Consider the following 24,993-nt stretch of genomic DNA (forward strand, 5'->3'; position numbering starts at 1 on the left):
ACACAGTGCAGTTATGGGCTTATCCTCCAGAGTGGTGAGTCCAGGGTATTCAGACTATAATTTCGATGTTTCCGCCTCTACCCTGGATTTTGGTGAGAATGAGTCTGATGTTGTTGGCCTTCATGGTCTCCTGCATCCTCCTGGTGATACATGCCAGATGGCATGTGCAGGTTCTGCAGTGGGACCTGAAGTTTCATTGGGCGCATCATCAGGGAAATTTCTCCGACTAGGTTCAGATCTCAGAGGGAAAAGCACAAGATCTGCAGTGGTGGTTAATTAACCGAGATGGGGCAGAGGCAGATCCCTCTCCCTCTACCAACCAGATCTGATAGTGACAGATTTGTCAATTCTGGGATGGGTTGGCCATCTGGGAGATGTCGAAATTAGAGGCATCTGATCCCCATTGGAATCCGGACTCCACATCAACCTGTTTGAGCTGTGTACGATCCGGTTAGCATTGAAGGCATTTCTTCCCCGTACCATAGGGAAGTTGGTGCAGGTGTTCACGAACAACACGACCGCCATGTGGTACTGCAACAAGCCGGTTGGGGTCGTGGACCCTTTGTCAAGAGACTCTGTACCTCTGGATGTGGCTGGAACAGCAGGGCTTATCGCTGGTGGTTCAATATCTGGCAAGCTGTCTGAACCCCCAGAGTAGACCAACTCAGCTGAAAATACCTAGAGGATCACAAATGAGGGCTCCATCCGGGAATGGCAGATGGTCTCTTTCAGCAGTGGGGAAAGCCTTGGTTAGATCTGTTCATCTCCGTAGAGAACATGCTGTGTCAGCAGTTTCGAACATTGGAGTCTCCAAAGTGGCAATTGCTCAGAGATGCTTTTCCTCTCAAGTGAAACTCAGGACTCATGCACGTCTTTCCACCCATACCACTTCTGCCCAGAGTTCTCAGGAAGATCAAGAACAACCGGGCCCAAGTAATACTTGTGGCTCCGGACTGGGCACAGAGAGTCTGATATGCCAAGCTGATGAGCATGTCCATTGATCCTTCGATCAGACTGCCCCTTTGGGAGGGTCTTTCTTCTGTTGGAGCAACAGTGGAGGGTTCTGCACCTGAGCCTGTCCACTGTCCACTGTCCACCTTCTTGCGTGGAGATTTAGCGGCGACAGTTGATAGCTTTTGACCTTCCATCCGAAGTCTGTAATGTAACTTTGGCAGCTAGGCATCCCTCCACCAAAACAGTGTACGCTTGTCGTTGGATGAAATTTGTGGTGTGATGCACAGGCAAGTCTGTTGACCCCCCCCCTGCCTCTCTCTCTCTGATGTCCTATTGTTTATCCTTTCCTTGCCCCAGCAGGGCTCTGAATGCGCACACTTAAAGGTTATTTGTTTTCTGTTTCTGCTTTTTTGAGGCTGCCGGATCCGCCTTCTTTGTTTAAGTCCCCTATTGCTCATAGGTTCCTCGAAGGTCTTACACACCTTTTTCCTCCATCTCTATTCATAATGCCCTAATTGAATATGAATTTTCTTTTGACATTTCTGATGTGTGCACCTTTCTAGCCTCTCCACAATTGTCCTCTCAAGCTTCTCAATCTGAAAATAGCCTTCCTTGTGGCAAGTACCTCTGGCCGCAGGGTGAGTGAGCTCCAGGCATTATCATCTAATCCGCCCTACCTTTCCATTTAGCCTGAGAAAGTGGTGCTTTGCACTAGAGCCTCCTTTCTGCCAAAAGTGGTTACACCCTTTCATGTAAGCCAATCCATCACCTTGCCTACTTTTTACGCTCCCTCACATCCTTTAAAAGAGAGGAGGGACTCTACTGACTGGACCCAAAAATAGCGTTGGCATTCTACCTTGATCATATAAAGGGGTTCTGGGTGGATGATAAACTCTTTGTCGGTTATGTGGGTGAGAGTAAACATCGGGCAGCGAAGAAGCGGATCATCTCCACATGGGTTGTACTCTGCAATAATATCTGGCATACCCTGGCCAAAGAGCAACTCCCTGAAGGTTTGCATGTTCATTCTATTCAAGCTACAGCAGCGACCACTGCATTAGCACGTGGAGTTCTGTTCTTGACGTCTGTCAGGTGGCAACATGGGCTTCTCTGCAGATTCGGACAGTCAGGTACGCAGGGACGGGTAGTTTGCCCGTTCTGTCCTGCATACGTTTTTAGCATGATCTTGGTTCACGGACCCTCCTCCGGCGATGGTGCTGCCTGTGTATCTATTTAAAGGTAAGGAATCTGCAGCTTGAAATCTCTATCAGATGAACAAGTTACTTTCCTTCGGTAATGCTTTATCTGGTAGAGACCACATATAGTTGCAGATTCCTTACTGACCCTCCCATCCTTCCCGCTCTGCAAACTGATTTCTAGGGGCAGGGACTCCACTTTCAGGGCCTTAGTTTTGATGCACCAGTAGTCTGTGTTCTCTATCTCTGCACTTTTTAGCTGGAAAGTCGTGAAAAGAAACTGCCATCAGTGCTCCGGGGTGGCTATGTACTGCAGTGTCCTATCCAGCACGGACAATGACAACGACGGAGCTGATCAAGGTCATCTAACTGTGCGCAGGGGTACTGCTCATGCAAAGTGTTCACCTGACGCTTAGGGGAAATTCATAGGAGACGAATCTGCAACTAGATATTGTCTCTACAGATAAGGCATTACCAAAAGTAAGTAACTTGCCCTCTCTTTTATCATTGTTTCACTGTACATGTGCCTGCTCTTCTCTAGAGCATGCCTCTTTTGGTTTAAAATGCATACCAATGTGTTATTTGCAGTTCTTATTTGTAGGACACTCCCAGCTGCCATAATACATATTTGTTAAAGGGGACAGATTTTCAATAGTAAAAAATGTTGTTCTTTGCTATGCTTTGAACTTAGTTTTCTCCATTAAATCTTTCTGTAAGCATCATTCTTACCTTTACAGTCCTTCATTTTGTGAAATGTCATCAAACCCTCAAAGGGCAATTAGCATTGTAGGAGGCATGTACAGTTTGTAAATACACTGTAGAAGCAAAGGTTCAAAGTAAGAGTTTATATTCTTTTACAGTTGGGAAGGGGGGAAATGTACCCTTTCAATTTGTGTCTTGTAGCTCTAGTAGAAGTGAACTCTGCACTTCCTTTCATTCTTAGACTTCTCTTCCTGTGTCAGGGATTAAAGCATTTCAAGTACTGGATGACAGCCTTTGTAATAAAATGCTTGGAAAAAATAATGTTGAAGAACAATATATTTTATTATTTTAAGTAGTGAATGTCTGATTCAGTTTAGTCCACATACTTCTTCTGTCAGTATGCCAGCATATTTTTTTAATTATTAATTTTTCCCATATGTTGTATGTTCTGCTTGTCACAAAGAAGACTGCACACAGAACTGTGTACAGTATAGTGACATCAGAGCCTCTGTATACTTTCCAAGATCAAATTTGCAACATGCTTATACAAGTGGAGCAGGGATGTTGTCTGTGAGTGAAGTTATATTTTACTTTAGTGTTGTACAACCTGACCTCTACTTTCTGCTTCTCATCAATATTTTATTTCCAACAGCTGAGAGTGAGGGAGAATCCAATATTGGGGCCATATGTTGAAGACCTGTCTGCGTAAGTCTTATTCTTAAATTACTTGATTATAACATATATGCTAACAAGAAACAGTGTCCCCTTCCTGTGTTAGACATGGGGTTGGGAGGATCTCAGTGCAATTTCTGTACATGGGGAAATGATATTATAAATGGAAGGGAATGTATGATGTACTGAGGAACCCAAGGAGTTTCTGGAGGATTTGTGTTTTGAAACGTTTGGAGTGGTGTGTAATTTTTGAGGGATCAGAAATGGTTAAATAAAATAGAGGCACATGCCTTTTTGACATCCCTGCACCCTGAGAGAGGATGTTGAGCACTCTATAGTAGGTTTATCTTGCTTGTTTTGTATTCAGGCTGGGGCCAGTGCCCCCAACAGACCAACCCGGGTGACTTCTACCCCCCTGGGGCACAAAGAGGTGTGCGTGGAGTAATAATCCATTCACCTTGAAACGGTATAGCCTGTTTGGAAAGAGAGGTCCATAACTTGAAGGTCCTTACATCCTTAAGACACTAATGTTAAAGTTAGCTGTGATTATAGAATTTCTGTCTAGATAATGTGAGATGTGATATAGTGGTAAGTATCTAAGACTCCTTTTGCATTATTAACACTTCATGATCGCTTTAAGGGCACAGCAGTGTTCTGTAGGGTGTAAAAGTATATCAGTGTTCCAGATATACGTGACTCAGTTGACTGCTATAGCCTAATATAGCATTTCTCACACTCTGGGCCACAACACAGTTTGTTTTGGGGTGGATCATAAAAGTCCAAGCAATAAATATAGATGCTCTTAAATTCTGTATTTATCTTGTCACATTTGCTGCACTTCAAAGACAAATGTAAAATATCAGGTTGGGTCTTCTGACAAATTGATGCTTATTTTTTTACCATGGGGATTGGTGGTTGCAGTCCGAGAAAGAAAAGTGAAGTGGAGTATGTGACAATCTTGCTGGGGTACAGGGAGTGTGAAAGGAAAGTCTGTAGGATGTCATTTTCTTTTTGGTAACACAACAGAATGTATATACCTGTAAAATATCTGTGCACACTCAGTTAGAAAAGCAAAAATTAAGTTCATTTTTTTGTGTAATTCTGAAGTGTGATGGAAACAAATATTTTAATAGCATCAAAACAAACATGACACTTTACTTGGTGGTGCACAAATAAAAATGATTCACTGAAACCCGATTACCACACATCATTTGTGTTAAATGTCGTTTTATCAGTAAACCTGTCTGTGCAAATGTAGTTGTCATTTCAATGGAAAATTTGTTGTCTGACCGTGCTCTACTACACACTGCTTTAGTTAAAGTAAAAAAATCGCCCACCAAAAGTCCATTAAAGCTAGGTGGGTTGTGAAAGTTTGTTCTGAAAATTGGGCCGTAGTTCTAAAACGTTAAAAAGCACTGGTCTATTATTTTATAGTTCATTCACACAAGAGATAATGCCAAAACATTTCTTATCAAAAGCTCAGGTTTCTATTTATTTGGTGTAAATTAGTGTGTTTGCCCTTTTTACATACTTTCATACATCCGAGTACTATTTGGTCCATTTTTTTTGGACCATTGTGAAAAGGCTCTTGTAGCACTTATCTTTCCTATTGGTATTCCCTCCACAACAGCTTTCATTTGTTTATACCTACATACTATGCCCTGGCCAAGGATGAAGTAGTTTGTCTCCATACTATTACCATATTTGCTGGGTGCTCCCGGCTGAGCCCCAGATGTGGTAGATGAAGTTGTATGCAACATGCCCTAGGGTCCATTGCACTGTGGCATATCTCAGGATATCGAGGGTGAACAGTCAAATGCTTCTCAGGGAGGTTATGTGTGGGAAAAGAACTCCAAACTTAACAACTAACCAACATAGACCGTAACATATTGAACAGTGTAGTGCTTCTCTTTTAGTTAAAAGAAAATATTTTAATTTCACAGCAAAATGAGATAATACACAGTGCAATTAAGATCTCAGTTAATTGATTAGAGTCCTGTTTGAGATCTTTATTGAGGCACTACACCCACCTCTTTACCCTTTCCCCACTATCTAAATTTCCTAATGTCTACAGCGCATGGTGGCATGTATAAGGCACAAATGCAGTTCACGCAAAAGTACTCCAATGTTTAGTTGCAGAATAAGTTCCTTTGGCGTTCACCATGCAAGCAGACCTAAATGACTTTAATGGGTGTGTAGGGTGCCTCACATATGCTGCATCAGTACTAAAGTTGTCTGATACCACCAGAGATAATCTATTGAAGGGACACATTTGGCATGGGCATGAAGCTTGTCTGGTGAACCAACATAAATCTGGTGTTTGGAAGAGTAAGAAGGTGATGAATGGTCTCTGCTCTTGGTTTATTCTTTTTGAAGAAAGAGCACCATAGCTGAATGCAGTAGCATGTTTCCTGCCTTCCTGTGCATTGCTTGATAACATGACGAGGAAAGTGTTTGATAAATTTGTTGTTAGAAAAACAAGACCCAAAATGTACTTTCTTTCTCTCTCTTTTTTTTTTTTTTTTTTTTAACAGTAATGTGGTAACATCGTTTGCAGATATACAGGTAAACCATTATCTTTATCCAACTTAAATATGATACATTTGAATGGAGATATTTTGTGAAAATTTTGGAGGGAGCATGTATTTATTGTAATATATTGTTATCAATGCCCACTGTTTTCCTTATTTAGTTCCTTTGTTTGGATGTCTGTAAGGCAATATTTAACAGACAGTTCCACTTTATTACATTTGATGGCTGGTAGTGTAACAAGATATATATATATATATAGATAGATATATATTTGAAAAACCAAAGGTTGCAGGGATGTTAGAGTTAGGCTCACATTTTAAACGTACCAAACAATAGAAGTTAAATTTACCAGTTATAGTTAGTTACCTCAAGGAACTATAACTCGATTCCTAAGGTATCTATAACTCGCGCCCCCGCCATGCACAGTTTTTTTCATCAAAAATTATACTGCAACTATTACATTGATATTATCAATGATGTTATCAAAGATGTCATGAGTGCCGTAATTTGTGGGGTAATTAGGAGTGCGTTGCAAGAGTTATAGTTACCTTAGGGACTATATCTTTGGCACAAATCTTCATACAATTTTCTAAAAAAAAAGAATGCAATCTTGTTGTGCATGGAAAGTTTCGGCGTGATCCGATAAGCAGGGACTGAGGGAGGCCAAAAAAAAAGTGCTTTCCCAACTTTAACTCCCATAGAAATTTTAGACACGACTGCAGCACAAACTGCTAGACAGAATTACCCCTAATTTGGCTGAAAGGTAGCTCTTGGTCCAGAAAGAGTGTTTTTTTTGGTATTTGGTCTAAATCTGTTCAGTAGTTTTTGAAATATTAAAAGACAACCAGTTTTGTATATCTGGAGGCACAAAGGCTACGCAAATACTCCCAATCTTGTGCAGAGGTCTGATTGGCTTCCAGCTTCAACCAGGAAGTGCTGGCAGCCGTTTAGAGGCTTCAGCCGAGTTTTAAAAAAGAAAAGGGGGCATTGTTACTCTACCCCCTAGTCTTGGTGCAGGCGTCCCCCAGGTACACCAACACCGCCCAAGGTTTAAAAGTATATATATATTTTTTTAAATGACGGCAAAAACTGTGGCCAATCTGAAAAATTCTCTGTGATTTAAAAAAACAAAATCAAATGTAATCATGGTCTCCCGTGCTTGCTTTTAATATTGCTCCCGGGTGGGGCAGGTCCTGGGCGCATTGTGGAAAAATAGGAGGGCGCACGGGCCCCCTCTTCCCAGGGCTTATCAAAGGCCCAGGGACCACCATCTCCCAGGGGCATTCTGTATTATCCATGCGGGGGTGGGGGAGGGTTACCCACGCGGCACGCCCAGTGGGCCATCACCTACCTGGTGCAAACATTTTAAAATTGATGGAGCGGGGAAGTCCGGGCAGCAGATTCCTGGGGACCACTACTTCCCTGGGGCAAATGTATTTAAATTAATGTGCGGGGTGGTGCGACCCCCTATCCCCCCGCAGCCCTGGGACCCACCACATCCCCGGGGTAATCAATAAAATATGTGGTGGGGTCATGTGGGCCCCTTCAGCCCCGAGTACCATCACCACCTGAGGCCAAAATTCCAACAATGGAGTGGGCCCGCGTGCCCTCCCTCGTGAAGCCAAAGATGGCCTTGAAGACCTCCACTCCCCAGGGCTGGCTCCTGTTACCTCACGAGGTGCCCACCGTCAGGAGGTAGCTTTTTGCTTGGTGGGAGCTGACCGCTCCCTCCAAGCAAATGCAAACATAATTCCGCTTTCTGCAAGCTCGAGTTATCAAACATCTCCCTCTCGCAAAAAGTTGAGTTTTCATCTGTTTCTCTGCACACAAATATGCATGCAGGGAAACAGATAAAAACATTTCTCCTGCAAGCAAGGAGCTGCTATTTAAAACGGGAGCTGGCTAGGACCGTGGGGGTCTTCAGGCTCGCCCTACAGTCCTTTCCTGGCAGCAAGCATAGAACTTGTCTGCTGCTTTGAAGTCATTATATTGCGAGACCATTGAAATAACAATAGCCCATCCAAAGAATGACTTCAAAGCGGGACACAAGCAAAATGTTTGATTTGAATGTTATAAGTATGTTTTGATGCACAGTACAGCAAAGTCACTTGTGGCCTACTGGTAAAGCTCTTGGACTGTCACTCAGTAGATCAAAGGTTCAAATCCTGTTATCTCATGGCAGTGCGTCTGTTTATTTACTAGTGTTTTGACTGTTAAACATTTCTAGTGATGGAACATTTACGTCTTTGTGCCATCAAAATCTTTGGGTTGAATGTCATATCTTTGTCTGGAGACTGCATACGAAAGAGTCATCTGTGGCTTAGAGGGTAAGGTCTCAGGTCCTCACCGTGAAGGCTGAGGGTTCAGTCAATGTGTGTCGTTAGTCACATTCCTGTTTTAAGTACGTTTCATATTCAGATATTGATGGTATATACTGAAATGTGATCGCCCTCTTTTTACTTGACAAACACATTTTTCTTTTCAATATCGAATTCTAAGAATGTGATTCATCGAAGTCTTGAAAATTTCTCTCTGTCCCTCTCTGCCTCAATTTCTCTCTGTCCCAGTCTTCCTCGAAATGTCTCTCTCTCCGTCTCTCACTTTGTCTCTCTCTCTTTCTTTGAGCAAGAGAGATTGGTATTGCAATGGTTTCTGTATACAATGACCTCAAAAGTGTCACAATAGCAAGATGCTTGGTTCGAATGTTATATCTAGGTTTTGATGCACAGTACAGGCTCGTTACTTTTGGCCTACTGGTAAAGCTCTTGGACTGACACAGTAGGTTTAGGGTTCAAATCCTCGTGTCTGTTTATTTACTAGTGTTTTGAATGTTAAACATTCCTCGTGATGGAACATTGAAGTCTTTTCCCCAGCAAAATCTTTGGATAGCAACCAACCCCAGGGCAGGCCCTGCGGCCAACCCCCCCATGCACGGCTGGGTGGATATAGGGGATAGGCCGCAGGCCAGCTCTTACCATGTGTGTCGGTAGTTGAATTAACGTATAGTAATTTAAAAACTTGTTACGGCAAAAAAACCATAGAAATTTACTGAAAAAACAAAGGTTACCGGGACTTTGTAGTTAGGAAATAGAATTAAAAAACCATAGAAATTCACTGAAAAAAACAAAGTTTACAGGGAGGTTATAGTTAGACTCAAATTTTAAACATACAAAATAATAGAAATTCACCTGTTATAGTTAGTTATCTCCTGTAAGTATAACTTGTGCCCTAAGCTAACATAACTTGCACCCTCGCTATGCACTGCTAATTACCCCACAAATTGCGGCACCCATGACATCTTTGATAACATCACTGATATTATCAATGTAATATTTGACGCAAGATTTTTTACGAAAACATGTGCATGGCGGGGGCGCAAGTTATAGTTACCTTAGGGCATGAGTTACAGTTTCTTGAGATAGCTCTAACTATAACAGGTGAATTTCTGTGGTTTTGTAAGTTTAAAATGTGAGCCTAACTATAACGTCCTTGTAACCTTTGTTTTTTTTCAGTGAAAAAATATATATAATACAGTATTGACTAGTCTATTAAAGGTGGATTCCAAAAATTTAGAAAGCACACTTGCAAATACATTTAAAAACATTGAGGTGGATAAGAAAAACACCTTAAACAATAATGTCTTAAAAAAAATGCATTGATGGAAAAATGCTTCGACTGTACCTTGCTAATTAAAGAACTCAAATTCCCATTCTGGATGGTGTTACATTTTAATTATGGCTGGTATTAAAGCACAAGATCATAGCCCTCCACAGGAACTTGCCATCTCCAGCTTTTCCTATTTTTGATATATTAAACACCCAAACTCCAGTCTTTTGCTTGCTTGTAAATGTTACAGGTGGTGGCTGGAATATACAGTATATATACATTCTTGAAAAGTGGACACCATGTTCTTGATTCTGGTATCCTAAATTTCGGGGATATTATTCACTATCCTTCTGGAACATAGTAATCATTAGAATTGAATAGAAAGGTGAGCAAACAATTTTCACCCTTGCCTTATTTGACCTTAAGTTCCTTGTTCTCTCTCAACCTCACTTTGTCCACATTTCTGTAGTACCCAGCAGTTATACCTTTCTTCCAGCCAATCAGCCAGCCTTGACTTTTTCACAAACCGCTGCTTTAAAATTCGTTAAGAGGAAGGTTGTCCTTCTAGAGGTGGTATCAGCCCAGTTGTACTTGTTTTTTTCCGTTTTTGTGTAGTGGTGAAATAAGGCAAAGGGATGCTTCTGCTGTAAAAACGTCCCTACATTGCTGTGTAACACTGCCTAGTGACCTAAAATCAAAGCATGCCATAAACAGTTCTATGATGCAAATGAATGCACCGTCATGTTGGAACAGGAATTATTGCACTCCTGAGGGTCCTGCACCACTGCATGAGCATGGTCACTACATGACTCAGTGTCATAAGGTACGTCGTGTTCGGGTATTGATGGACACCGGCCAAGGTTTCAAACAACACACACACTCAAATGTCACACTCTGGTCCTTGATATGGAGGCCAAGATGGAGGTTATGAATACACTTCTGTAATGAGATGTGTGTTACTTTGTAATAGTGCAAGTCTCTCTGACTGGCACAGAGTGGTTTGGTTGACAGCATGGATACTAGTGTCAACACCCAATATGGTTTAGAGAAGTACTGATGTCCCACAAGCATATGTGGCTCTCATTGGTATGTCTACACACCTGTGATAAGAAGGCAATCTCAGTAGTCATTTAGCTCCCATGAGAAAACATACTGATATGTGGAAACGGTATTCGCAAACCAAGGGAAAAGTCATTGGTCTTTGACCTAAGATCTTGTCATAAAACCGTGTGCTGCTGCATTATTGGTTCTGGTGCTCACCATTAAATAAATACTATTACACACACATACAAACACACACACAGTCCATATCTAATGCACACACACTTTCACAAACAAATGCCTTCACTACATGCATTATTGCACTACACTGCAAACATACAAGTGCACCGTCAGTCCAGTGCATGGACCATTGCACCAACATGTGGACCATAATACATGAGACGTACATACACACACGTCTTCAAACAATGCACACATATTTTACATTTATCAATAAACACTCGGGTATCTTCCCTGCATCCTTCAACCTTCTCATTGACACACTTCATGCCCTGCTTTTTTTCTTGTACCTCAGTGCACCCATTGTTACACCATTGCACCCAAGTGCACCATCAGTCCAGTCCATGATGATACATTGCACCAACATGTGCACCATCATATGAGACTTGCACACACTCCTGCGCACTTTTCTTTGAACAATGCGCACACACACATTTTTGCATCTGTTGATATACATTGTTCATCAATGTCTTCCCTGCGTCCATTGACCTCTCATTTACCACTTCATGGCCTGCTTTCTGTTTTTTCTTCTCCTACTTTCTTGACCCCACTTACATGCCATCGTTCACCTCCCTTGTCAACATGTGTTTGCTGTTTCCTCTGCCCAATTTGGGCACTTGTATTTCCAACCCTACTCACTTTGCCTCCTTGCTCACTTGCATCACTCCTGTTTGCTTGCTTCCCCTCTCCCGCTAGCTCTAGTGAGTGAGGTGGAAGCTATTTTTAAAGATAAAGATATTTTTAAAGATATGATTATTCTCTGACTTCACACTTCTCTTTTCTTACTTGCTGTATGAATCTCGCACCTTCTTCCCTACACCACATATGTGTTTGCAGAGAGAGACCTTCCACTGTTGTAAAATCAGAAGGTATATAAAATTTCACATTGTCCATACAAAGACTCTGAGCATAAGTGTTATATATAGAAAATATGCTCTTAACATCTAGACATTGTTATAAACTGTATATTTCATACTACCACTCCCCATCCAAGGGGCTTACCTATTGGGCTTTCATCATGCCATCTCAATCCTAGGTATGAAATCTTCTACTGCTTGTCAGATTTATATTACAAATTGTAATCCTCACATCTGTTACTCCTTTTAAACAAATTTCAGGTCTAATGCGGTCTTTGTTCAGACTGTTTCTGAAATCTTTGTCACCCTGCTTCATATTATAAAATCTTCCCAAATACAGACAGATGAAGTAAGAGTAAAGAAAGGGTGTTAACAATATATGTTGTGTACTTTAGTTCAAGTGTCTAGTTAAGCCTGACCACACCTAGTAGGTTTTCCTTGTTCCTAAGGCAAGCACATGTAGGGTTGACTAAATTTTGCAGCAAGAAAAGAAAAATTATGAGGCATAATGCAGCATATTTATTTGCTTGTTTACTCATTATGTTATAATTTTGACCCATGTTAATATGGTCTGGACAAAGATTTCACCTCCGTAGTACCAGTTTTAACAACCAAATATAGAAATAAGCAGCTAGAAGATGACCAGTTAACCTTTGCGAAGGGCCTTACACTGCGGTTGAACACATGTTGTCAAGTTGTTAGTAATGTTTGATCCATTTCAGTTGTGTACAAAATTTTTTGTTAAAGGTCTGAACAGCAGATGAAGAATTATGTGGTAACAGTGGCAGATCCATAGTTATGCAAAAAAGCCATGACTGCAGAATTAATTCAGGGTCCATCCCATAAAGCAGGGTGTGTGGTAGTTAAAAGTAGGACATGTAAACATTTTATGATAATCATGTCCTTATTGCGGCCAATCCTTCAAACCTATTTTCACTGTTATACGGTTGGCTGTTCCATTGGATACCACTGGGATGCATTATGAAATAATACTCTATCGGGGAAATGGGGCTAGCTAGCAAAATAATTAAACAATTATTTTTAATAGTTATTAAAAATCCAGTTCAGTGGTGAATTCAGATTTTTTTCCCTAGATATTACGAAAAGTAACTTTTGGAAAGTTACCTCTGTCTTGGCTTACGCCCTGGAAGCTCAATCTGCATTTCGCTTCCCCACTTTAGGCAGTCAGTAATTAGGGTTTGAATAGGCGTGAATGAGGTGTGAACTTGCTCCAAGTGGCAAACAAAAGGCTTACCTAAGAGGTCAAAGATGAGTCATCTGACCCTGATAGACTATAGAGGGGGTGTGGGAGGATCCTTTCTGGCATTGAAGAGTGAAGTCCTGCTTGACAGGCCTGCTGTGGTTTTTCAACTGACATTGGGTATGCACTTCAATGGGGTTTCCCCTATCACATGCAAATGTGTGCTCATACTTGGGCAGTTGGTTGCTTATGTCCTGCTCGCCCCACAGGCCCCAATCTCAGTGGGCCTCTTTCTGACATTTCAGTGTCACACACTGTTTAACAGGTCTGTTGGGTTTACATATAACATTTGGGGTGCACTTCAAAGGACGAAGGCAGGATGCCAAAACATTTCTTGTGCATCCCATGTCTGTTTGCTGAAAACTCAGCTTTGTTCTACCATACCTCTGTCTCTGAAGTTGTTGTGGGTACACAAACTGGAATTTGGTGTTCGATGTGGGAAAATACTAGGATCATCATAGTACACTACCTACGCACACCCCCAGGCCCAGATTTAGTGTGGCTGAATACTTTGGCCATCTGGTAAATTCTTAAAATCAGAGAGTTAGACTGAGGAACTTTTACTCCATTGGTTAGGGTGTTCCAAGCAGTCATTCCCATCCGCAAGCTTATGCCAGGCATAAATGTGGCATCTCCAGGAACCCACTTCAGAACACTCCTGGGTCGTGGAAGATCAGAAGAGGACTGAACCTGCTGCCTAAGAAGAATTTAGAAGACTATGGGCCTGATTACAACTTTGGAGGAGGTGTTAATCCGTCCCAAAAGTGACGGTAAAGTGACAGATATACCACCAGCCGTATTACGAGTCCATTATATCTTATGGAACTCATAATACGGCTGGTGGTATATCCGTCACTTTACCGTAACTTTTGGGACGGATTAACACCTCCTCCAAAGTTGTAATCAGGCCCTATATCTGCTCTTCCTCTTATGCCCAGGACAAAGATGCGAACATTAAGGGCCTTAAGGCTGACCTCCTGTTAGAGCTAAAGCGATACAACATGGTTTAAGGGGCCTTTTCCTGCAACTGCCCAGCTAATGAGTGGCAGCTAAACCCCGAATGGGCCCTCCTGTTAAAGAGTCACAGCGTGACAGACAGTGGCTAAGTGCCTCCACTGAAGTGCTGAGGGGCTTTAGAAGTGTAGTTCTGTGGTAGGTTATGACTTAAAGGACTAAAGTCAGAAGACAACATTTATGATCAGGAGTAACCTGGGTATTGCATCTGACCCTTGCTCCATTGTGGTCACATCAAATTCCACCTAGCTTCTGTTCTACCACGACCACTGACTATCATTTGCACTTTGTGCTTCTTGGTGCTATTTCTCCTTAAATCTTTAGACATTCATATCTCCCTTTCCCTTCATTGGATGTTTGTCATTTTGGTGTAATTTGTTTATTAAATTGTATTCTATTTCTATTAATTATTTTTGTGAAATGTATTCTTTGCATTTTGACTGTAGTACTTTTTTAGTACTCCATCAATACTCTAGGCATTCCACTAAGTTAAGCCTGTCTGCTCTGTGCCATAGCTACCAGGGGGTTGAGGTCAGGTACATTTAGTGGCTTTAGTGGTTCACCCTCACAAGGATTGTGATGATTACCTGTGATTGGTACTTATCCCTTTCAACTTACAACACAGTTTCTTATACCACCTTATGACCCATAGCATAAATTTAGTTGTAGTGTGTTATATTGGTCAGCAGTTATGAAAGAACCGAGAAGTGGGGTACAGACACAGCATACTTGTGGACAGGACCTAATCTCATGGGCAACATGAGTTTGTAACTTCACTTTGGCAATTTTGGGGGTATTAACCAGAAGATGGTAATACTAAATTTCATAGATGGATAAAGCTCAAGGACCAACAGAATGCATAAACTACTAGATGGATTTCTAGTGTTAAAGGTTTTTTGCTGAAAAATATTGAGGCTAAACAGGAGTCGTCCTCTACATTGCTTAAATTGACTTCAACACGGATATGGATTCAGTACATAGAAATATTTTATGGAGCAATATAATGGGGTGGGGAATGGCAATAGGCAAATTCAATAGGGTAACATAAAGCCCTAACTCAAAAGTAAGTGACCTGAATTGGCTAAGCCAATGGGCTTCACTGCTATTCTCTGTGTGTGTGTGTGTGTGTGTATATATATATGAAGGCATATTCATCAGCCATTTGAAAGGGCAAATGCATCCTGCCATCTGGATGTGAGCTCCTCTAACAGCATGAGATTTCTTCAACGTGTTGAATCGGTGGTGGAACTCATGAAGATAGTAGCTGGACAACTCAAGTACAAACAACATGAAGCAAGAACCATCCTAGTAACAGCAGAGCACAGTACTTCTTATTGTGATATGCACCTGTACATTACCACATCAGAATTATTCACATCCCTTGTCTCTATAGCTTATTATTACAACATAGTATGCAGCCCACTTTTATTTAACTATCTCATGTAATAGTTTTATCTTGTCTTGTCTTTGTACACTCCCTACGCTTTGTACACTTCCAGTATGCCTCTGACTGTGTCAGTGTGTGAGGCATTTTCCCCTCACATAGACAATTTACAGCACAGTTGCTAGAGTTGGCACAGCGTACAGTGGCTAGTGATCAAGGCAGAGGGAATCCGCTGAGGGTTGAAGATGGCCTCCATATCAAGGACCAGAGTGTCGCATATGTCGGATACTGCAACAAACAGTCAGAGGACGGTACAATATTTGCACGTGTTTGGTGGGTAGACACCTAGTACGCTGGCTGGCAGATTCACTGCAACAACATACCTCCCCAGCACTCCGAAATAGCTGGGAATCTGACTGCCTATGCCTATATACGGACAAGGAATAGCCCTCCTTACTAGAGGTACCCACTCACATTCCACGCAACACCCGATTTCAACTGATACAGTATTAAATTGTTCAGAGTCTGCCTCACATTAACAGATACTTCAATTGTGCAGATGCAGAGTGCCCCCATTGCCGTCTAGTAGATAATGACCTATTGCACATGCGATTGGCATGCCCCTATTTTCACCACTACTGGCACAAGCTGATGCACCAGCTGTCTCACTGTGTAGGCAGCAGCATCCCGTTCACATGGGAAGCCTGCTTACTGGGACTTTTCCATTGGGCTAAAAAATATAAAGTTACATCCCGGTTCCTTGACCTGGGACTCATTCTGGCCAAAGGACTTATCACCTGCAATTGGAAAGCACCAGACCCTGGCTGCAATCTATGTCGGGTCTGGACGCAGGCATAAAGTGTAGCTCTTCATAGAGAAGACAGCCTGGGACTTCGAAAATACACCAAAGCCACTAACTGCCCTATGAAAGTAGCTGACCTCCACACCACTATCCCTAGAAATTCCACATCACCAGGCATTTCGTCAACAGGCACACCGAGGGAATCACTGATAATGCACACAATGCCGGAAACCACACAAAATGTACCATCTCTTCTTCTCGCATACACCTCTCTATGGGCCAGATGTACGAAAGGATTTTACCCATTCTGTGTCTATGGGAAAAAGCTTTCGTACATATGGCCCTATGCTCCACCTACCTACTAGACATGCTCTAGATGTCTCTCATGAGGTCTGATAGGAATCTCGTTGTTACCAGATTACCCTGGAAGATACCGGAATATGCTCTTGTGGTCTGCCTATCCATAGATCCATCTATGGGCTTCTCCCTTTTAATTGTATTGTTGGTTCCCATTTTGTACAGTTTTGAATTAACTTCGTTGAAAATGTACTATCGGTACTCCTAATTGAGACGCCACTCATAGAAACCTACTTATCGCAGGACATGCCAACTCTGTAACTTACATTACGCTGGCCTGGACTCAAAGCTAAAAATATTCTGTACCTGGCAAGACATAACGTCATGCTGTAGCAAATGAGTCATTATCCCCCGCCAATTACTATGAGCTGTCCCTATTTTTCAAATGTATTTAAATATTCTCCTTGAAATTATGGAAATGTAAACATGGTATTAAACTGTCATAATATACTAAAATGCAACAAAACAGATTAAAACATAAACAGTTGGGGTGCAGCAAAGATAAAAGGGACCTAGAGAACTGCCCCCATACTGGCTTCTATGTCTGTTTCATCTACGTATACTGGTTTGACTCCATTTGTGCTACTCCTATTCTAACTAAGTGTGCTGATACCTCTACCAGTCATTAGAATGAGAAATAGGAGGATACAGTTGGTTGAGCGTGCTGGGGGCTCATCTGGGATTCTGCAGTTCTGCTGTTAGATGAGCATCCAGCTATCCCCTCGGAACAGAAGCCAGTCCACTCTTACAATTTCTACAAGACGTGGCTTACCATTCATCAGGATGCGGCTCTTAGCAGGGCTAAGAGGTGGGGAAAAATAACAAACTGAATTGCAAAATGCCCACTGTGTTCAGTTATAGACCTATCTTTACCTAGTAACTTTATTCTATGAGGCAATGAAAAAACAATGCAAAGTATTGTTACTTCCTACCTTCTCAAAACGTCAAATGCATCAAGGGTTCAATCACTGATATATGTTGTAATAAAGTGTGATAATGCAGGGTTCTCATAGAAACTGCGGATGTTTTCTTTTACGTTTTGGAAAGCAAGATGAAACATCGTGAACTTTTAAATGTACGATTTATTCATAGGAGGGACAGTAATATTTGTAACGTATTAAATTGTTTTTATGTTTGTTTTGATATATGTGAATGGCATAAAAAGGGCTACATATTAAACAGGTACATACACTGGAAACGCCTACAAATGTGATTAACATTCTCAGTATGTTTCTGTTTATTAGTGAATCGGTCATTTAAAAAAAAATGCAAGTTGCAGTTCCATATTTAAACACGTGAACATATTTCTTCAAATTGTCATTCTAATGAATTATTTAAGAACTCTTTTAAATGTGGTTGTTTCACAAAAATATGAACTGTTAATTATTCTTCTGTTTGCTACCTTTTTTAAGAGTTGGCTGGAATTGGGAAATAAGCAGAGAGCAACGGCTGCCACTGGTATGAACGACAAGAGCTCTCGATCCCATTCCGTTTGTACAATCGTTCTGACACAAACAAAGGTACTGCTTTCTTAATGCTTTATCAATGAAATTATTGTGTTGAAAAATGCTTTTTTCAACATTCTTTGGTTACTCCTCTGTTAGAGGAAGGAGGCAGTCTGACAGGCTCATAAAATGCAGTCATTGTCTTTACTTGACGTTTTTCGATGACTGGGTTTAAGCTATTGACATACAGAGCTATAATGTAGTGGCACTGGGTTTCCACGGCTCATCTTGGGTGTTCCCATTGAGTCTTTCTCAGAGATGATTATTATTTTTTTTAGCCTAAAGTCAATCATTGCTGTACTCTTTTCTAATTTTGCATCACAGTTTTGTCTAATATTTCTTCTTTAGACGGAGTTTGTGGAAGAAGAAAAGCACGATCACAGTATTACAAGCCGAATTAATTTAGTGGACCTGGCTGGCAGTGAACGCTGTTCTTCAGCACAGACCACTGGTAACAGATTGAAGGTAACAATATTCTTTTTGCAGTTTACAACAAAGAATATTATTCACATTATTAACAGCCAGATCACCCAAGTACAGTGTGTCATCATACACTGCTAGACCCTCTCTACTGTGCTAAAATCTTCCTCGTGCATGAGGTCATTGTTACAAGTTTGGCATCTAAGGCTTCTGTCAGAATTCCCAGGAAAATCCTATGTAGTTTATTGGGCATTAAATATATGTGATGCTGTAAATTAATTTGCAGGAGCTTGAACATTGCATTTTTAGCATCATTTTGAGGTATGGTATGACCATATGCAATTCATCGTCATTTATATCTTCGGCTAAATCCCCTCCCCCATCTCCCAGTATCATCCTTCCCAATTTAGTCATGTAAACAATTTTCTTTTATAGGTTATTTTCGCTGTTTTGCATAAGTTACCCATAACTAATAATGTGTGTACATCTGTGTGTGTGTTGCTGGGGCCTCTGTGTTTGTACTTCATGTTTTAGTATCAATTGGAGCAGTGCATTTAAGGAAATCGCTTCACATGTGTTAGATAATTCTGTGTGAGGCTCTGGAACCTGTGGAATCTATCATTCTCAAGTAGGTTCACCAACGTGGTTACGCCTCCAGCCACCCAGGCTAACATATTTATTCTGTTAGCCAAGGTGCAGAAAATTGGGAGAGATTAAATGGGCTTATGTGACAAAAAGGAGCCTTTAGCTTTTGTTTGGGCCAACATTGTTGTTAAACAGTATCATGCAACTGTCATCAGTCTGGAATGTCAAAGGTCTCTAGTAAACAAAAAAAAGTGTATTTTTTCCCTCTGAAAAGCTGATCCCATATTATGAGTTTGCCGTAGTGCCATCTGAAATCCATCTGGCAGCCCACTAAAGTTTCATAACGTGATAGGGTAGCTCAAAATCCGGTGCCCAGGGTCCCTCCTTTATTCAGAGAACATTTATGTCTGCAGTCTGCCCATATTAGAGCCATTATCATACAATTTATGCCCCAGAAAAAGTTGTTGGGAGCCTTACTGGTATAGTAATGAATAAATAAAGTAGCCTTGGCAGCAGTATAATTGTAGCCTGTTAGAAATGGGGTCTGTGGTTGGCAGTCAGTATGTACTCTATCCAAGCAGGGACCCTCACTCTAGTCAGGGTAGGGGAGTTACACAACTAATAAAACCTCTGCTCACCCCCTTGGTAGCTTGGCACAAGCAGTCAGGCTTATCTCAAAAGCAATGTGTAAATTACTTGTACCAATACACACAGTAGTACATTGAAAACCCTACAAAATGGACACCTCACCAGTTTAGAAAAGTAAGCAATATTTATGTAAAGCAAACAAGACCAGAACGACCAAAATCCAACATATACAATTAAAGATATGAATTTTCAAAATAGTAGATTCTTACTCAATAGAAAACAATCAAATCGTTGTTGTTACACAAAGTACCCTGTTTGCATAAAAAATAAAGCAGCATGGGTTAATTCCTTACTTACAAGTGTGGCCGTGTGTAATTTCTTCTCCAGTCAGGTAGGCAATGCATCATTTTTCTGTCCCGCAAGAGAGTGATGCGTCAATTTCCGGACTTGGCACCTCAGATCTGTTGATTTTGACGCCCAGCAGCGATGGGAAAACCGCGCTGCGTGGGGTTTGTGTCATTTTCAGCGGCTGCAAGTGGCTGTTGCATCGTTTCTCAAGCCTCAATGCAGGTGATGTTGATTTCCCAGACGCAATACAGGCAGTGCATTGATTTTAGCTGTGCGGCGGGTGGCACGTCGTTTTTTTACAACCGCCTTATAGGTGGTGTGTCCAAATTTTCCACGTGTGGCTTCCTGTGCGTGGATTTCAGCCCTTGTTCTACCAGCTTCATCTTTCAAGGGCCTAGGGAGTCGATAGGGCACCACTTGGCAGGGCAGGAGTCTCTGCAGCGAGTCCAGGTGCTGACAGAGGAAGTCTTTGATATCCCTGAGGCTTCAAAACAGGAGGCAAGCTCAAACCAAGCCCTTGGAGACACTTCACAAGCAGGAATACACCACAAAGTCCTGTCTTTGTCCTCTTACAGGCAGAAGCAGCATCTGCAGGCCAACCCAGCAAAGCACAGGCAAAGGAGCAGTACTCCTCCTTTAGCTCTTCTCCTTGGCAGAGGTTCCTCTTGGTTCCAGAAGTAATCTGAAAATCTGGGGTTTTGGGACCACTACTTATACCCCTTTCGCCCTTTGAAGTAGACTAACTTCAAAGGAAAGTCTCTGTTGTTCACAAGATCCTGCCTTGCCCAGGCTTGGCTCCAGACTCACACCAGGGAGTTGGGAACTGCATTGTGTGAGGGCAGCCCTTTCCAGGTGTAAATGGCCTCTCCTTTCTCCACTTTATCCCAGATGGCCCATCAGGATATGCAGGCTACACCCCAGCTCCTTTTGTGTCACTGTCGAGTGGAGGCTCCCTATCAGCCGAACTGTCAGCCTGACCCAGACAGGGAATACACAAGAAGGCAGAGTCACAGAAGTGTTTAAGCAAGAAAATGCCCACTTTCCAAAAGTGGCATTTTCGAACTGACAATTTAAAAAACAACTTTTCCAAAAGTTGTATTTTTAAATTGTAAGTTCAGTGACACCAAACTCCACATCTCAATCTGCTCTCAAAGGGAAATTGAACTTAAAAGTTATTTACAGGCAGCCCCCACGTTAACCTATGAGAGAGATAGGCCTTGCAACAGTGAAAAACGAATTTGGCAGTTTTTCACTGTTAGGACATGTAAAACACATCAGCACATTTCCCACCTTTGACATATGCTGTGCACCCTGCCCATGGGGCTACCTAGGGCCTGCCTTAGGAGGGCCTTCTATGTATAAAAAGGAAAGGTTTGGGCCTGGTAAGTGGGTACACTTGCCAGGTCGAAGTGGCAGTTTAAAACTGAACACACAGACACTGCAGTGGCAGGTCTGAGCCATGTTTACAGGGCTACTCATGTAGGAGGCACAATCAGTGCTGCAGGCCCACTAGTAGCATTTGATTTACAGGCCCTGGGCACCTCTGGTCCACTATGCTGGGGACTTACTAGAAAATCACATATGCCAATCATGGAAAAGCCAATTACATATGCAATTTACACAGGGAGCACTTGCACTTTGGCACTGGTCAGCAGTAGTAAAGTGCCCAGGGTAACAACACCAGCAAACAGTCAAAGCATAGGAAGCAGAGGCAAAAAAGACAGGGAGACTATGCCAAGGATGCCAGGTCTAACATAGCCATTGTAATTCTTCCTGATTTGTGTACATCTTAACACAGGACAAACACTGACATACTCTGGATACCCCGGTGATTATTGCTTCGTCTTTTATCACAACCCTCCACTGCCCATCTCCCTGCTGCCCTCCCTACTGTGCTACAAGCATTTTGCTCTAGCTGCTGAAGCACTGTTTAATAAAGTGCTGCAATGCAGACGGCGAAATGTTCTTCAACATACTAAACGCAGGCCAAAGTCCGCACACCATTGTTTTTTTTCACGAAGAAGGGAGTTCTACTCCCCAACGCAATTAACTCTCTCCCTCTTGAAAGTGAGAACTATACGTTTCCAGCAGTGAGTACGTCCTCCTTATGGTACTTTTGAATGCTTAAAAATTGGAAGGTACATCCTCCCATTGTAAAGGGGATCCCACCAGCCCATCAAATTTGGGCTGATCAAAATGTTGCACAGCGTATGTGGAGCACTTTGTGGGACTTAGCTTTAAGCCTGTTCGAATTTCAAACTCGTTAACTATTATATAGTTATTGCTCTGTATCTTCAGAGGATATCATCCAAATGTAGCAAAATATTGTGCATGATCAGGCCAATCATGCTCCATCTCGGAGTCTCACTCCTATATAACATCGCTTAAGGCAAACAGTTGTGGAGAGAGCAGGCAACCCTCTCGCCTTCCTTGTTCGATTGGCCACCCTTCTGGAATGATCCTGCATGTCATAATTTTGGTCATTGTCTGGGAGTGTAAGAGCTGGATCCACTTAAGGACTGCGTCCCAACAGCCCATTTTCTCCAAGAATCTGAGTCAGTAATCCTAATAAAGGGTGTTGAACGCCTTCACCACGTCTCTTGAAACCACTGTGGGATTTTGTTGTGTTGTGTCTTAGAACATTTCACCATTACGTACCAAAGGTGTCTAATATTCATTGTTGTACATCTGTTAGGAATAAAGCCGGTTTGGTCTGGATGAGGCACATCTACCAGCAGGGAGCCTTAGGATCTTCACCAATGTTCTGTAGTCAAGCTTGAGCATTGAAAGGGGATAGTATGATTTTACCACCAAAAGATCCTGTCCCAGTTTACGGATTGTGACAGTGAGTGTCTCTTGCACCCTACCTCATACAATTCCTTTACTTTAGGCAGCAATACTACACCATATATGGCATGGACCTCCATAGGAAGCCCACCCCCACCTAGTATTTTGCATGAGGCTAAATCTTTGATAGAAGCTCTATTTCCTTAATGTCTAAAGGGAACACTAGTTCCTTGGCTTTCATTGGAGTCAGTTCTTTAAAATGTACCTTCTGAAAATATTCAACAAGAGCTCCCTCACCACATTTATTTGGACTTTGCTTCATTTATTTGTCCTTGAATGTTTACTGTATGTCCCCTTGCGGTGCTTAGCACTTTGATCTGCTTGTGGTCTGCTTCTCTACTTATCAGCCATGCCAGCAGGCATTTGGGCTCCTGTTCAGTCCAGGCATCTTCTGTCCACTTCAAATTGCTGGGTCTGGATGTGGGTCGCTACTGTTTACCTAAATATCTTGTCTTCTAACTCGGATAGCTTAATTTCCAGCTCAGGATTTGAGGTTCACCCCCATCTGACCTCTGCCATCACCAGGGGATGATCATAGATAGTTCTGGCTAAGTGTTCTACTTGCATGAAGGTGCCTGCCAATTGTTCAGAATACACAAGAAAATCTAGCCATCAGAGCAGTTTGTGTGTGTGAATGTGTGTACTCGGTGAGAGCTGGCTGCTCCACACATCAGATATCCGTCAGATGCCAATGCTGCAACTAGTCTTCTAGTGCAACTGATGCTCTCTCTGTATGTTCTTTGAGACACAGAGGAAAGATTTTTTCACCATCCTGCCAACCCCAGACTGATTGCATGTGTACTCTGGCAATTATAAGCTGTTGTAGCATGTGCAAGAAAGGTAAATATCCTTGTTTTATATTGGAGTTGTATATACTAGCTGTTGTGAACACTTAAAAACCCAACTCAAAGTTTTAATGTGTTCTGTGACTGTTGAACTCTTCAGCTGGTTGTCATGAGTCCCAGCGATGTAGACGTTTTCTGTTTTTATTCACTAGAGGGAACTGCAGTCTGTTTATAAATTACTCTGAGTTACTTCCACAAAGAATGTATTTATTTGTGGATTTCTTCTCTTCTGCTTTTTTGTATAGGAAGGTATGAGCATCAATAAATCCCTATTCACGCTGGGGAAGGTTATTTCTGCATTGTCCGAGAGCTCGCATTTGAAGAAGAGGGTTTTTATCCCTTACCGTGACTCTGTCCTTACCTGGTAAGTTCAAACAACTGAGTGTATTAATAATACGTGGCTAATTAATACATACATCCATATGATTGTCTTATGTTTCTTTGCACTCTTCGAGTCCTGGACTTTCCTTCAATAGATTTGGGCATTCAGAACCTTGTCTTTATCAGTTACACCAATTTGACTTCAAATTCCTGATAATGATTTGTTAAATTATATCCCAGCACTGGAATGATGGTGAACTGTGATGCCGTCTAACTGCTAAACTATTTAGGTATACAATACAGAAAAACCTAGTGTGGAGGTCTCCTGTGAGGTAAGTGGGCTGTAAACAGATTTGTGTATTTATGTATGTGGTATATGTATGACATGAACCTAGTTATAAGGCATCAGAGCACTATACAGTGTTGAAGGCAGAGATCCAATTCACAGATGCGTTTTTGGCTGTAAGACTAGTTTTACAACCAAAAATGCCTTCATTTACACCTGTCACAAATTCACAAACTAATTCCTGACAGCTACAGATTTCTCCACTATGAGCCGAATACATCTGCAGTAGTAAAGTGCACGCAAGAGGAAGGAGCTTCAACTCATTACTAATTTTAATAGTAAGGCTGTCCAGATCCTCGGTGTGTAAATGGAGAAGCCCCCTCTTGTCTCTTTTGTTTCTTCTAGCAATTGTTATTCACTCTGTTAGTGTCTTGCCTGCTGGTAGTCTCTAGAGATTGTAAGTTTGTCAGGTAGGTAGGTGGGGCTGCTGGTCGAATTGGCTTAGTAGATGATGATGCCGGCTTTGCATCGAGCACTCTTCAATTAAATCAGAATCTAAAGCAATGTCTTATTTCCATTCTTTTCTGTGTCCCTGGCTCCTCCTTCCATGTTCAGGCCATATCAACAACC

General features: G+C 41.9%; 1 protein-coding gene across 1 annotated transcript in view; it reads left to right on the forward strand.

Moving 5' to 3' along the window:
• KIF14 (kinesin family member 14) overlaps positions 1–24,993 on the forward strand; it is a 349,189-nt gene that overhangs the window by 83,792 nt on the left and 240,404 nt on the right. Inside the window, exons 6-10 of the mRNA XM_069231431.1 lie at positions 3,505–3,557; positions 6,059–6,089; positions 18,031–18,138; positions 18,472–18,588; positions 24,002–24,120. Of these exons, the coding sequence (XP_069087532.1) occupies positions 3,505–3,557; positions 6,059–6,089; positions 18,031–18,138; positions 18,472–18,588; positions 24,002–24,120 (428 nt within the window). The remainder of the gene's footprint in view (positions 1–3,504; positions 3,558–6,058; positions 6,090–18,030; positions 18,139–18,471; positions 18,589–24,001; positions 24,121–24,993) is intronic.

This window comes from Pleurodeles waltl, chromosome 4_2 (assembly GCF_031143425.1).
Source record: "Pleurodeles waltl isolate 20211129_DDA chromosome 4_2, aPleWal1.hap1.20221129, whole genome shotgun sequence".
NCBI lineage: Eukaryota > Metazoa > Chordata > Amphibia > Caudata > Salamandridae > Pleurodeles > Pleurodeles waltl.